Source organism: Bos indicus, chromosome 4 (genome assembly GCF_029378745.1).
Source record: "Bos indicus isolate NIAB-ARS_2022 breed Sahiwal x Tharparkar chromosome 4, NIAB-ARS_B.indTharparkar_mat_pri_1.0, whole genome shotgun sequence".
NCBI classification, from domain to species: domain Eukaryota; kingdom Metazoa; phylum Chordata; class Mammalia; order Artiodactyla; family Bovidae; genus Bos; species Bos indicus.
The window spans coordinates 47053912-47069815 of NC_091763.1; the positions used below are offsets into that span (position 1 = coordinate 47053912).

At 47.6% G+C, this 15904-nt stretch overlaps 1 protein-coding gene across 15 annotated transcripts in view; it reads right to left on the reverse strand.

Moving 5' to 3' along the window:
- ATXN7L1 (ataxin 7 like 1) overlaps positions 1 to 15904 on the reverse strand; it is a 255289-nt gene that overhangs the window by 39776 nt on the left and 199609 nt on the right. For 14 of the 15 annotated variants that reach the window (XM_070787732.1, XM_019958663.2, XM_070787735.1 and 11 more), the window contains one exon: positions 8379 to 8601. In XM_070787732.1, coding sequence (XP_070643833.1) covers positions 8379 to 8601 — 223 coding nt within the window. Of the gene's footprint in view, positions 1 to 8378; positions 8602 to 12320; positions 13470 to 15904 lie in introns of those variants that run through there. The other variant, XM_070787738.1, reaches the window with a different exon arrangement.

Consider the following 15904-nt stretch of genomic DNA (forward strand, 5'->3'; position numbering starts at 1 on the left):
CAAGTCTTAACCACTGGATTGCCAGGGAAATCCAATCTAGCCCCTAATTTTGTAACTCGACAAGATAAGTTGAGTTTACACCCAAGGAGCTGTCCATTGTTCTTCTGAAACTGAGGGAACAGGCAGCACTTAGACGGTTAATTTTCAGATGCCTCCCTGTCCTGGCAGAGATATTATGCCCTCTGGATGCCTGTGTCTTCTAACCTGCCCCTCCTTCCATCCTCGTGCCCACCTGCCCTTTCTCTTTCTCCTCTTTCTTCTGTGGCTCATCACAGTAACCTGCATCTACTCCTTCAGGCCACCTGCTTTCTGCCCCTCATCCTCTGCCTCACTCCTTCTTGCTTGACACCCACACCTGCACCACCCGGGGCAAAAACTGGCCTCCAAATGTCCCCCCAACCCATGTCTTGTGCGAGGGGCTGAATCTGTAAGCAGGAGGCCAGGGAGGGACTTCTGTGGAACACCATGCCACCTCTTCACTTCCCTTCTGATCAGGGAGTTCTTTATAACATCCTGGGACATGACATGCAGGGGCTGTGTTGTTGGTATGACTGTAATTATTGCCTCTAACTTAAAAGAAAGTACCTTTCCCTTCCTGCCAGAGCACAGAAGGTTTTTCCTTTTTAATCACTTAGGACCTAGTTCTCCATTCCTAACTCTAATAATTGTAACAGGGAAAAAGAATTCCACAGTGGCACATGGCACCCTGATTTCTCTTCAATAACTCAAAAGATCATTATTTATACCTGCTGTTTCCTTTAGCATCAGAAAAATCTCTGTGAGGAAAAAGAAGGCAAAGGAGCGGTTCTAGTTTCACAGACTCCTTCATTCGCTCACTCATTCATCATATATTTGCTTATGAAACATCTGCTGGACGCCAGATTCCAGGCTAAAAAATGGGGATGCAGCAGGGGGCAAAGGAGGCTAAAGATGCAAGTAAGTACCTTGTATGATGGTAGCTCTTATACTGGCAAACTGAGTGTTAATGAGAGCTTAGAAGAAGGAGCACCTCAATCTGTATAAAAAGTCCGGGAAGGCTTCATGGAGGAAGCAATACTCGTGCAGAGATTTTAAGCATGTGCAGGGACAGGTATCACAGACTTAATAGACATGAGTTTGAGCAAACTCTGGGAGATGGTGAAGGACAGGGAAGCCTGGTGTGCTGCAGTCCCTGGGGTTCCAAAGAGTCCGACACGACTTAGCAACTGAACAACGACAAAAAGGGACAGGCAAGGAGGCTGCTGCCGTTAGGCGAAACAGCGCACGCCAACACACGAGGCATGCTGAGGAGCTTCAGTGAGATCGAGACACCTGGAGTATGAAACGAAGGGGTAAAACACTGGCAGTTAGACAAGTGGGGAAATGCCAGATCATACATCTGCCTCCAAAGGGGTTAAACTTCTGCAGTCAAACACCCGAGAGCCATTGAAGAGTTCTGAGCAGGGCAGGGCCGCTGCAAGAATCAGGCTGGGGATCTGGGGTGGTCAGAGGAGTCAGGTTGGAGGGCCTGCAGTCCTATGAGTCTCTAGAATTCTCCAGCCTCGGCCAAATCCTGAGATGACTCCCTACGTCCTGTGGGAGCTATCAGTACTGAGCTGTGGTCTTGCCCCTAGTTCACACCAATGCCAAGCAAGAGCAATAAGCCAGCCGCCTTTCTCCCAGGGCGCCTGGCAGAGTGTCTCAGTTATCACTTCCGGCTCCACAGAGCTTCCACAGTGCTCCTAGCCCCCAGCCCTCACTGCCCAGGAGGACACGCCTCCCATCCTAAGCACCCACAGGAGCCCTGCCTCCTTGAGGAGGGGGGCCCTCCCCCACCTGCTGCCAGGCACATGCAGGGAAACCGAGAGCCTGCTGATTTTTCTTTCGCTCTGGCTCATTTTCCTTCTGGAGCAGCAGGCTCATCTCCTGCATTTTTAATAGCTGAGCACATTTAGCATTCAGCACACATGAGTGGGTTGATAAGGCCCAAAGAGAAGGCAACAAGCCATGCAGGGGAGGAAACCTCCTCCCTGCTCCCACCCACATCAGTGGCTTTGCACATTTGAGCTCCCCCATCAGCCCATCAAGCTGGACCAGAGAGGCTGAAGCGGCAGCAGGTGGAAAAGTCAGACACAAGAAGCTGGTCCCCTGGCAAAACACAGACATAAGAGCCAACTAGTCAGAATTCCCTCTTAACTTCCACCTGGAAACAAAACCCCTTTACTCACTTTCCTCCACCTTTATGGGCTCTGTGGACTTCAGGCAGGATATTCTCTGGCGTCTGGATTCCCCAGGGGTGGTCCCCACTGGTGAACTAGAGGAGAGGGGCTCTGAGAGCCTGGGTGCTGGGCAAATCCTGAGTGCTGCGGGCAGAGGGGACAAAGCTGATAGCTCAGGGATGCCCCGTGTTCTCCTCTCTTCTAATGCAGTTACTTTTTAACCTCTCCAGGCACAGAAGGGAGAAAACAACAAGCCCATGGACCATTTAACCTTATGTGACTCATTGGAAAAGACTCTGATGCTGGGAGGGATTGGGGGCAGGAGGAGAAGGGGATGACAGAGGATGAGATGGCTGGATGGCATCACTGACTCGATGGACCTGAGTCTGAGTGAACTCCGGGAGTTGGTGATGGACAGGGAGGCCTGGCATGCTGCGATTCATGGGGTCACAAAGAGTCGGATACGACTGAGCGACTGAACTGAACTGAACTGAACTGAGATGGCAGGAGGTGGGCCTGAACTTAGGAGTGGTGTTGTATGGCCAGACAAGTGAATTTGAGCTACTTGGAAAAGGGCATCCCTAACCTGCTATTAACCTCATCTAAAAGCCACGGCCCCCACCTGCAGGCACAGCTTATGTTTTGGCCTTTGGATGCAGAGCTCCTGGAAGCAGGGAACACAGCTCAGGCAGGGGGATTCTCTGCATGACCAAACTGGGTCCTCCGGCTCTGCTCCCACGGCACCCCCAGGAGCAGCAGGTGAATATGAGAAAGCAGGAGGGCTCCTTCCATCTGGGAATTTAGCAACTCCTGTCAGGAAGCATAATATTAAAGAGATCTGAGGAGTCACCGTCAGTTCAGTTCAGTTCAGGCGCTCAGTCGTGTCCGACTCTTTGCGACCCCATGAATTGCAGCACGCCAGGCCTCCCTGTCCATCACCAACTCCCGGAGTCACCTTCATACACCTGTAAATCAGAGAACCAGAGGGACCCACCCAGGGTTACCTGGCCCAGGTGTCCAGGTCTGTGCTATCTGATAGAGCACTTAAGATGAACTAGAGGGGAGGGGCTTAAGATGTGGCTGAGGATCTGATGTTAACTTTTATTTAACTTTAATTCACAACTTAAAAATAGGTACTTGATTCAGTTATTAGAAAATGTTTTAATTAATTATATGTTGGAACAACTTGGGTACGCAAATCTACTTTATAATCACTATTTATTAAAATGCAATCTAAATATGGAACAAGTATTTCCAATGAAATTTTAGTGTACAAATTGAGATATGCTCTAAGTGTAAAACACACAGGGTTTTTAAGATTTTGGGGAAAAAAATGAACTCTCTCATTGATTATTGATAATAATCACAGTATATTGATAATACTGTGGTTATATTAGGTTTAATAAAACATTGTTCAAAATTAATTTCACTTATTTCTTATCACTTTTTTCAGCATGGATACTAGAAAATTTCAAATTACATGTGTGGTACACATTATACATGATTGGATAGTGCCAGTCTAGACAATTCTAGATAAAGGGTTAACTGTCTCCAGGAATGGAAATCTTATGATCCTTTCCAATGGTCAGATCCATTTCATTCAGTTCAACAAATATTTACTGACAAGGGTACTGTGTTTGCTGAGTGTGGGAAGCTGCTGTGTAAAAGGCCCTGCAATTACCACGGAGCAGAAGGAATACAGAGGTCTCATCTACAACATCACAGAGGCATGGATAAGGCAAAAATGAAGTGCAGCGGGGACTAAAAGGAGATCCCAGTATATCAAGTGGCTGGTAACAAGAGAAAGAATGAGAGAGAAAGGCTTTGAGAAGAAGGTGGTCCCTGGGGTAGGCAGTAAAGAGCAGTGAAGCTTGAGCCAGGAGAGAAGGGAAGCCTGCCCACCCCCCTCCGCCCAGACCCCATTCTCGTGGGCCCTGCCCTTGGCCCCTGCTCCTCTCAAGCTCCGTATCTGCTAGGGAAATCCCATCTGTATCACTGCTTCAATGCCCACATCTACGCTGACAACTCTCAAATCCCCATTCCCAGCCCAGGCGTTTTTCCCGATCTCTGGTTCCAGACAATACCCAGCAGACATCTCCACGCAGATGTTTCTCAGATACTTCAAACTCCACTGACTCCCTAGCTGAATTCCTCCTTTCCTCCGCACCCTAGACTCTGGTCCTTTCTGTCCTTCTCTTGAGGAAGTGGCAGGACCAGTCACTCAGCTATTCAAGCCAGGAACATTACCCTACACTCTTCCTTTGTACTACAAGCCCTAACACAGCCAGCCCCAAAGTCCTGTGGAGCTTCCCTTGGTATCTCCCATCTGGTCCCATCCGCACACATCCACTACTGCTGTCCGGGTCCAGGCTGTCATCATGCCCCGCCCGGGTCATACAAATGCATTTTCACTGTTGTGGCTGCTTCCCGAGTGGCCCTCAAGCCACCTTCATACTGCTGCCACGGGGATCTTACAACACCTTAAAACCACTCCTCTCACAGCTCCATGCAGCTTTCAGGGTGAAGTCCAAATTCCCGAATAGCTCATACAGAGGAATTTTATAATCTGGCCCTCATTCATCTATTCAGTTTCATCACCTGGCTCTCCTGACAAGAAAGTACTTCTGTATGTTCTGTTTCCTTTGCCTAGGACACCATCCCCATTTTCTTAAAAAAAAAAAAAAAAAAGGATTAAAAAAAATTGTGGTTAAAAATATATTATTAGATTTATATATGTATGTGTGTGTACATATATATATACACATACGTATCTATATCAATGTAAAATTTATCATTCTAGTCCAGTTTTCTTTGTCTAGTGTAATTCCTATTTATTCTTCAAATTCAGCTCAAGTGTGACCTCTTCTGGAAAACCTTTTCTGAGTCCTCGGCCTGGGTTAGGCGCCCTTCTTCTGTGCCACCAAAGGCTTAGCTCCTGTCACACTGTGCTCTGTGTTGGCGCATGTTTCCTTTTACAGGCTTCCTAGGACAGTGCGTCTTATTTAATTTCATGCCACCAAAGCACCGTGTACAGCTGTGCAGGTTGTGCACTGCACTAGATGTCAGGCTGAGGAAGTGAGTTAGGGATGATGGTCATTAGCCAATTGTGCTCTCTGGTCCGGGGCTGCATCCAGGCTTCTTTTTAGCCTGCACAAAGGTGCCACAGGTGACAAGCCCTGTACACCCTTACGGACTGTTACAGAGCCGGGACAAAGTGTCACAGTAGGTGCTCCCTAAATGTTAAACTGAATAAAGACGGATGGATGTTTTAGGTAAAGGGACCAAGGGAAGACATGGTGGGGAAGCTAGAGTGAGGGGACGGTATCGAATGATCATGACTCGATTAAGGGGTTTGCAGCCAGTTTGTAGAGGGTGTTTATAGATAAAGCTCCTTCTAGATGTAGGTGTTTGGCTTTTAAAGGGGGACTCAGCCCTGCCTCTGCTTTCTCCCCACTTCAGGTACCCACTGGAACGGGATCTACGGTATATGATGGGCTGAGATTCCAACTCAAACTCAGTAGACAATTAAGAAACTTGGAGAAGTTTTGAGGACTGTGAATTAAAAATGACAAAATATTCAGGCCTGAAAATAACACTTAGAGAAGTTAAGTGACTTGTTCAGGGTCATACAGAATGTTAGTGGCCAAGCTGGGACTTAAACTGACTTTTCTTGTCTGTTGGCCAGTGCTTCTTCCACACAGCCCTCTAGGGAAGCCTTCCTGAACTGAGGTAGGCCCTGGAAGCCACCAAATCAACTATTCCCAGCCCTCCGATACACCTCGCTGGTGTTGGCGGGCAGGGGACGGACTGACCAGAGATGAGAGAGAGGCTGCTGCAATCAACGCTCAGCCTCACTGGTCCTGCATCCCTTGATCTGTCTAGAATATCCACCTACTTGCAGTCAGGTAGATCACCCAGGACCTTTCTGCTCTTCACACAAGGTCAGTGCTGTAGTTTTTGGAGTCCTTTTCTCAGAATGGCTATTTCTCTCCTTGCAATCCTTTTGATTGCCGTTCTTTGGACCCTGTCTAGTATTTTCAGATTCTCTCAAAACCACCTTCTGTCTCTAGCTGAAGGGGCCTTGCCCAGAGCAGGGCTTAGGAAGTGCAGGCTAGCTGGTGTGACCCAAACATGGTGGCTGATCTAACCCCAGCGGTCCCCCTGAAGCCTTGTTTCCTAGGAGAATTCTTGGTGCTGTGTCTTGCCCTTCAGGACCATGTTTATCATTTATAGCATTCACACTGTGATCTGTGACCCCTGAGTCTCCTCCCAACTCACTCCCCATGAGCCTTGTCCCAGTTTCCCTCATTTGGTTGCTCTAGAGCTCATTTCTAGACTCTGAATCAAAGGTTATCTTTTTCCATTTTGAACTTCAGTCTGAGTTTGAAGAACCACTTCTCTACTTTTACCAGGAGATTTTGCTTCTAAATCTGGTTGAGGAGTTATAGGAATTCTGTCCTTTGGCACATGTGACAATAGTGATAATGATAACATGATCATCAAATATTTACTGATGCGCTCTGCTCCAGACATCACACTTGCTGCTTTTAAAAAACTTAGACTACTACATCCTCATGAAAGTGAAAGTCACTTAATCATGTCCGACTCTTTGCGACCCCATGGACTATACAGTCCATGGAATTCTCCAGGCAAGAATACTGGAGTGGGTAGCCTTTCCTTTCGCCACTCTCCAGGGGATCTTCCCACTCCAGGGATCGAGCCCAGGTCTCTTGCATTGCAGGTGGATTCTTTACCAGCTGAGCTACAAGGGAAGCCATACTCACGGGGATAGACAAAATCCCGTGGGGCAGAGATATTGTTAACCGCATTCTTCATTTACACATGAGGAAAACAGGCACACCAAGATCGAGTCACTTGCCCAAGGTCACCAGCTGAGATCTGTATAGAGGCAGTGATTCAGGAAGCACTTACATCAGGACACAAGATGATGCCTTGGCAAACAACCTTTCAGGTGCTCTCCGAGGTCACCAAAAGAGGAACACTCACGCGACCAGCAGGCAGGCCCAGAGGCCACCAGTATCACTCATAGGCTAGGTCTTCCCTAACCAGTTACAGTCATGTCCTACAGTATGGAGATCCTAACACTTGGAAGACAGCAAAGCCTGGCCATGAACCCCGGCTGCATGACAGGTGATCCCCTTCTTGACAGCCACGTCTGAACCCTTCCTCTCTGTCCTGAGAGGCTCCTCAGTTGATCTGGCACAATTAGCTCTTTACAAAGTCATCATAATTTCCCACGTGCAGTGACAAACCAATTGATGATGACTTTCATCCATAGCTTTCCCAGCTATGAACGTAAGTGTAATTAACTAGCATGAATTAACAGAAGACTTCTTCCTCTTTAAGTATATAGATGAACAATCTCCATACTTATCCCTCATCTGCCTTCACAGGGCCAGCAAGATAAGGCTGGAGGCTCTGTACTAAGCCGGTCCGTAAGGGCTCTTGGCATTTGAAGATACTCATCTGCTTCCTGTCCTCATTTTCTGTTTGGTTTCCTATCTGTCCATTCCATAGGTAACCTTTACTGACTTTCCGTAAAGATGGAGGTAAAAAAAAGTCAATTAAAAGCCTCTGATTTTTCAGTCATCTCAGCCAGCCCTCTCCCACCCCATCAAAGTGGTGATGTTCTCTTTGGATTTCCTCTCTTCCTCCTGTGGTCAGCTCCCAATTACCTGCCTCTGTTGGCAGTTACTTCACTGAACAGAGACCAGGCTGCTTGTGATGGGGGCTCTGTGGGGGGCCTGCCTCCCAGGGCCCTGGGCAGGGCCATGGCCTCACTCCCCTCTGGGCGGACTGGCTGTGGTTTTGATTATTTATACCAACACTTCTCTTCACTGGGACAGAAAATTGAGAGGTGACCGTATAATTGAGGAGTATTTCTCCGTTTACTCTCTTCTTAGACACAACTTGCCTCAGCTCTCAGGAGTGGAAAAAACCCTCCTGTCAGGCAGACGGTCCTTTAAAGTTCCCGGTTCTCTCCAGTGTTTAGGTTTCTTATCCCATCACGATGGTTTTCTGTCCCTTCTCTCCCCACTTCCCCAGATTCCTGGACACAATGCCCAGGAATAAAGACAATGGGTAAGCACTGCTTCCTGTGGTTACAGGGACAAGCAGCGAGAACAGTCAGCCAGCCGCCAGCACCCACCCGACACTCACCATGGTTTGTCCCTTGATCCCTTCGCTGAAAAGATTGTGTGCTGTTTGCTGCTGGAGGTAAGTAGATTGTCTTTGGGCGTTTTGAATGGCTTTGAGGAGCTGCTGGCAGAGTTATGGCCGCTGAGACAGGTTTTCGTTTTCACCTGTACTAGGGATGTCCTGGAATTGGAGGGTGGAGACGCCGGAGATGGAGAAGGTCTACACATTGAACCGTGTCTTCTCTCTACAGGGGGAGAAAGAATAGAACTCAGCACGTCATCTGTAGCAAGTGAGTCACATGCATGCTAGTATACACAACAGGCAGAGAGCAGAGTGCTGATCTTGCAGTGCTGGCCCCTGGAGCCTCTGTTCTGACTACAGTTTGCTTGACATCCTGTCCCGCCAACTAGCAGTGATTACCTTCTGAATCTCTGTATCAAATGGCACACTGCACTCGCGCCAGAGTTCTCACCGGAGGCGTTTACCAGGCAATCCTCCAAAATCATTGCCACAGACGGGAACAGAGAGGGGATGCCAGGTGTTACCTGGGCGCAGTGAGAGAACCACACAACCACACATCCTCAGACAGCCACTCAGAGGCCACAGGGTCCCTGAGGGCAGTGAGGAGGGTACGACTTTTAAGAAAGCCAACAGAAATTTCTCAAACCTGACCCCCTAGCGCATGTTAAGTCACTTCAGTCATGTCCAACTTTTTGCAACCCCGTGGACTGTAGCCCGCCTGACTCCCCTGTCCATGGGATTCTCCAGGCAAGAATACTGGAGTGGGCTGCCATTCCCTTCTCCAGGGGATCTTCCCAACCCAGGGATCGAACCTGCATCTCTCATGTCTCCTGCATTGGCAGGCAGGTTCTTTACCACTAGTGCCACTTGGGAAGACCCCTAGTGGGAGCACTGAAATCACAAGGACCTGCAGGGCTGAATGAAAGCGTCCTCTAGATCTGGGAGGTGGCCAAGCTTCTGTCCACATGTCCCTGTGGCCTTTCCAGGACTCACTGAGGCCCAGGGCCACAGGTGCCATGTGAGGACTTGCAGGAAGACGTAACAATGGAGGCAGAATCCACAGGAGCAGGGCCTGGACTTGAGCAGCCAGGTCCAGCTTCTTGGAGTTCCAGGGACACCAGACCCGCCCCACCCGTCCACCCTCGGTCATCTGTGGTCTCAACTCGATGGGTGGGATGAGGATGCCGACCAGGAAAGCAGGTGCCCGAGGCAGAGCTCTAGTGCATGCCCACTACTGTGGTTCCCATCTGTGACAGGGTAACAGATTTGATAAATGTTAAAGACCCCTTCCCAAGAAAAATGCCTCCAAGTCCTGTACACAATTACAGGAAGGAATCCTGAACCCCGCCAAAAGACAAATGCTCTGAAATCCTAAGCCCCTTCTGGCTCCCTCTTACCTACTACAGAGCCCCACAAATATAACACTTATTGCCTAATTACTATGTGTAAGTGAAATAAATGAAATTATAACAGATACCCTAATGCGAAAGACCAGATATCAAAAGCTGGACATCTGGGTTGAATGTGATAACGAACAAGATGAGGGCGAAGCTGGCAGATCCCACTGTCCCTCCATCTCCAACCTGAGTCTCAGGCTTTTCTCCTTAGGGAGATATTTCTGGCTGCTGTTCCAGGTACTCTGACCAGCATAACAAGTCTTTGGGGTTTCTCTGTGCTCCCGCTGCCAAGTTGTCTCCAAGCAGACTGGCTCTAGTCCTCTGAGGAAGTGGGAACTGGGAGGGGAAAGTGGGTTTTTGAGGATCATCTGATTGTTGGGTGTTTTTTTGCCTGACTAGGGTTCACAGGTTGCCTGCACTGAGTAACTTTACTGGGGAGTCTTTCTTCACAGAATCAAGAAGAGGCTTTGCATACATGTGCAGTTCCAGAGGCATCACATTGAAGGATTTGGAAACCAAGAGTTCTAGGACCTCTGTTTCGATGTACAAGAGAGGACCCTGGGCTGAAAGCCAGGGGATTCAGGCTCCAACTCCAACCGCATCACATTATTAGGCTTATGACCTGGAGTTCACCACTTAAACTTGCTCAGTTTCCATGCCTGTATCTGTAAATGAAGTGGGTCCCTAGATGGCCTTGAAGGCCTCTTTCCACTCTATTATCATGAATACAAGGCACTCTTACGCCTGTTCCTTCTCTTCCCATCTCTCATGACTCCTGAATGTTACAGCAATAATTACAGCTAAAGTATTGAAATATCTTACTCAGGTGGGATCTTCCTTGGAGGAATTCATCTTTCATAAAATTGTACTGGGCTTTACAACCCCTCTGAGACAGGCAGGAAGCAGCCAGCCATCTCCACCCTCCTCATGGCTGACTGGCCAAAGAAGACCCAGAGAGCATGAGGTGACTAGCCAAGGTCAGGGCCAATGGCTGTGAGAGGAACGGGGCCTCTATGCTGTGGGCAGGGACTGAGCTGCTTCTCAGGAAGGCAGGAAATGGGGTGTACTGTGACCAAGATGCGAAGCCAAGAAATTAGGAAGTGCAGGACTTAGAATCACTGAAGGTTAGAACTGAGTCTTAAAAAGTCAGCTCATTTGATCTGCTTGTTGACAGACGAGGTTATCAGTGAGAGAGGTTACCAGTTACCAGTCTGCAGGGTTGAGACCAGAACCAAGCCTTCTCACTTCAAATTCAAATTCATAGCTGTTTCTGCCCCTCAGAAATGTCTTGCTTAGCAATTTTTTCTATTGGCAGAAGCTTCCAAAACTAAAATAAGACTTGATTTTTACCACTACTGCTTTGAATTTTTCTGCAGACTTTATTCACTCATTTGCTCTCATGTTCTCAAAGCTGGCAGAAGGGGTGGGGGGAAAGGATGTGCAGAAATATTCCTCTGTTCTTGGTGGGGGAGAGAAACTTTCAAAATGAAGAGAATTTTTATTCTGTTAAACTAAGAGCTGAAAATAATACAAGTGAGCAAGATAAATCAGAAGGACGAGTGACCTTAAGGACAAATGAATGGGCCAGATCAGTGATTACAAAATCACCCCCAGAGAATGACACTTAGTGACCCTGCCAAAACATTCTGCTACTTAACTCACAGAAAAAATTAAATCAATGGATAAGCCTTTTTCTTCTCTCTCTTGGAGAAGAAAAAGGCTTACACACACACACACACACACACATAGGGTTTCCAGGTGGCTTAGTGGGTAAAGAACCCATTTGCAATTCAGGAGACACAGGAGATGTGGATTTGATCCCTGGGTTGGAAAGATCCCCTGAAGGAGGGCATAACAAACTACTCTAGTGTTCTTGCCTGGAGAATCTCATGGACAGAGGAGCCTGGTGGGTTATAGTGCATAGGGTCACAAAGAGTCAGACACAACTGAAGCCACCGAGCACACATGCGTGTGTGTGTGTGTGTGTGTGTGTGTGTGTGTGTATGTGTGTGCATGCTCAGTCCATGTAAATATTCCCTTCTCCAGGGGTTCTTTCTGATCCAGGGATTGAACCCAGGGTCTCTCACATTGCAGGCAGATTCTTTACTATCTGAGCCACGAGAGAAGCCATATAATTTTTTCTTGAATGACCAATTGAAAGAACAAATTGTATACAAGAGAATACTCATCAAATTTGGAAGATGGCCCTTCACGCTCCTATTTTAACTGGGAGATTTCTGTATCATAAAAAGAGATTGAAGCAGTATTTTACTATTTGCAAAACTATTCCGTGTTGATCAGACTAAATCTGTCACATCTTCATGGTATTCCACAAACAGACCTGTACTTCTGTCCCCTCAGCTTTGAGAAGGAGCTTACCAGCCACGGTGCAGGTGACAAAGCCCGTGTAAGTGGGGAACAGTGTCAAAGTGATTGGAGCTTCACTTAGGAGATAAGCATCACACTTCATTTGGGTAAACTTTTGAAAATGGGTAGTACTGATGTTTGGGTAGGGCAGAGTAGATTTTTCATAAAGACGTAATACCTATCCAATCTGTTTCTCTAGTCTGTGACGACCTTGTCGGAGAAGTGGGTGGGCTGCTGATGGGAAAGACAGTCTTAGTTTCTTGTAGAAAGATGTCAGGCAGGTGGAATGTCTCTGGCTAAAGTGTTCCACATTTACATCACAATCATTCTGATACCAAGAACTCACCTACTTTGGGTTTACTCATCCCCACCCCCCACCCATTTTGGTCAAGGGATTGCCTCAGGTGGATCCCTATAATTATTCTAATTACATTTGCTTTGCCCAGATGCGTTTAAAGAACATTGCATTTCTTACCCACTATTAAAATATTCTATAGATAAATCTCAGAGAAAAAAATCCTTTTCCTCCAAATTTTCTCATTCTTTGTTAATATATATAGATGCGTTAACAAAACTGTAATCAATCGATACCTTGGATTATTCTTTTTCAACTTACATTATTCTACTCATATTTTTCTAATTCCCATATATAGGTCATTTTAAATGGTTAGGTAATATTTAATTAGGGCTTACCTGGTGGCTCAGACAATAAAGAAACTTCCAGAAATGCAGGAGACCTGGGTTTGATCCCTGGGTCAGGAAGATCCCCTGGAGAAGAGAATGGCTACCCAATCCAGTATTCTTGCCTGGAGAACATTTAATCACTGACATGTTGTAGACTACTTAGTTCTTCTCTAACTACTTACTGTCTGACTTTTTTCTTTCTTTCTTCTTCTTTTTACAATTTAGTTAAAAAGTCATTCAGGATTATTTCTTTGAGGTGTAGTTCCCAAAGTGAAAAAGTCTATAGTTCTTAAAACACATTTCTTTCTAGACTGTGGAACAGAAAGACCAAACCAATCTATTGTGCTGAGGCTGACTGTGAGTACCAGTTACCTTCCGAAGTGAAAACAGGAAATCACTGTCAAGACACTCATGCAGAATTAAGTGTCCACCACATCGATAACAATCTCAATGACTGATGTTGGATCAACAACCTCTGCTCTCACCCTTTTTGTCCTTTGACCAAAAATAATAATAACTTACTAAGATTTTCCATGTGCCAATGGAAAGATTTCTATGAAAGAAGAACTCTATGAAACACTTGGATTATCTTATAGTATTTAGTTCTTACAACAGTCTGAGAGATGCACAATTATTATATCCGTTCTATAGTGAGGTCAGAGAGACAAGCTGGCTGAGTTCATGGAGCTAGGAAACATTATACCTGGGGATGTCTTCAGAGTCTGGGCTCTATCACCTTGAGTCCTGGAAGATGCTGCAGTGGGCAGGGAGCACCTGGAAGGCTGCTGGACACACCTCTCCTCCCCAGTGAATATGGGCATTTCAGCAGGGCACCTGACTGCCCCAGGGAGAGAGGGGGAAAACACCTAATTGGCAGCTATTAAGGTATCAGCCAGCCACAGCGTGAGACCTCAACCTCCAAGAGTTGGGGACCCCTGGACCAAAGCAATAAAAAACCAAATCCTTTTAGTGTTTTGTATTTCCATCACAGGAAATTCGGAGCCCTGCCTCTGTCACCAAGACCACCTGCCTCACTGTGTATGGTTAGGTGCCACCATCCAGGGTGCCATCCCAGAGGCCAGATGAGCAGGGGGCTGGCAGACGCTATGTGGGGAATCCTGGTGTCTCCACAATTCTCTGCCTGTACTCTCCACTGGGAAAAGTCTACCAGGTTCTCAGGCAATTCTACCTCAGTAAAAATTCTAAACCCTCCCCTCCCCTTAGGCTTATTCACTGAGATATTTTTATACTCAGAGCATCAATGTCCTGCATTTAAAACCTTAGCACAGATGCCTCATGAATGGCCAAGCCAGCTGCCAACACCCAATGTGGTTCCCTGTATCGGTTTTAGAAAGAACTCATTGGGAACTTTCCAATATGGTGTTTAAGGGATCAATTCCACCCCACCCCCTCAACAGAGTGTGCACACACACCACAGTCATTTGTGGCCCTATACGCCTGTGTAAGCTCCCTTGGGTTGAGGCCAGCTCCTGGCTTGCTCCTTGGACAGTGCTGAGTACCTCTTGGCCCCCATGTCTGAGAGCAAGTGTTTGGCAAATCATTAGCTGGGTTCTATTTTATCAAGGGATTCTATCTGCTTTAGTAGTTGGAGTCAGGATGCTTTCCATAAAGGACACGTCTAAACTTCCAAAAGTAAACTGAAGCTGGACTGTGAGGGGCAGAGCCCAGACTTCAGCCTGGGGAATCATGCAGGAACCACCTAGCTGTATCCTGTGGCCACTCGGTGAGGCGGTGGGGCAGGTATTCCCCCAGTTTACAGCTGTGGACACTGAGGCAGGCTGCATTTGGGAAACCCGTCGAATTCTATGTTGGAAGTCTATGAAGACCCGGAAGTGGAGAGCAGGGTGTTAGCATGTGAGCTTGTGGTCTCATTTGCCACAGTTGTGGCAGGGCATTAAATACAGTCTGCTGGGGTGGTTAGAAGGGGGATATTGAATCAGCCTTCCTCAGCGGGGAGGAAATGAAGACACAGGAAAGTCAAGTGACGAGGCAGGCAGAGAGCAGCAGACAGAACCATGCCAAGCAGCTGTGCCGGGAGTGCTTGTGAGCTGCCTGGACCCCCGTCCATTCTCAGGTTGGGGGAGGGGAGGCAGGGGCGGGCTTTTTAAAAAGCTGTCAGGGCCTGAGTGGCTGCGAGGTGTTCCTTCAGGCGGGGGTGCCCGTCACCAGTTAGCTTAGACTAGATCTTCTTTACCTCTCTTCACCTGCTACCCAGCCAGGCAATGCGCATCACTTGGGGCACTCTGACAAAAGGCATTGTGTGGGCCAGTGCCTACACTGCTCATGTCAGCCCAACTCTCAAATCCCCCCAAAGGGCTGCGTTTGTTTCTCGGCCATCTGGTTCCCCTGTGCCCATTCATTCACTTAGGAAGAGGAGCAGCATTTCTGGGTGCCTTGTATGTGTCAGGCTGCTTTTACACCCACCAGTTCACGTATAATCTACCCAACAACCCCTCAAAGTGGATACTGTTAGCCTCCTCATTACAGTTGGGAAATTAAAGCTTAATGAGATTATGAAACAAGACCAAGGTCACATTGACCTTGGCAGTTGGAAGGAGAGCCCAGGCCTGCCTAGCCCCAGAACCAATGCCTTTTGTATCTCTGGGATGCCCTCTTTTCTCCGCACTTAAGCGATCCAACCTCTCGGAAGATTCTTGACAAAGCAGCTCCCATTTTCAGAGCTGGCCTGGCATACAACACTGAAGTCAGAAATAACTTGGGATGCTATTTACTCCTCCCTCTCAGTAGCGTCCCCCTTTCGCCTCTCTTCTCTTACTTATGTATCCTCAGGTGTGCATTTCTGGCATCAAGCACTGCTGGGTAGGATTTGGGGAGTCCCAGGGACTTTCCAGGGCCCTGAAGTATTTCCATCAGCCACCAAGGATGCGCTCACTAGACACTTAGCCAAGCTGAAAAAGAAACCCTCCCCCCCACCACCCCCAGCAATGTAGACCAGTGGGAAACAAACACATGTACACACCGCTGGGGGTACTTTCAAGGGACGACAGTTCTCTCAAGAGCAACCTCGTGTTGACGACAGCAGTTAAAAAGCATTCA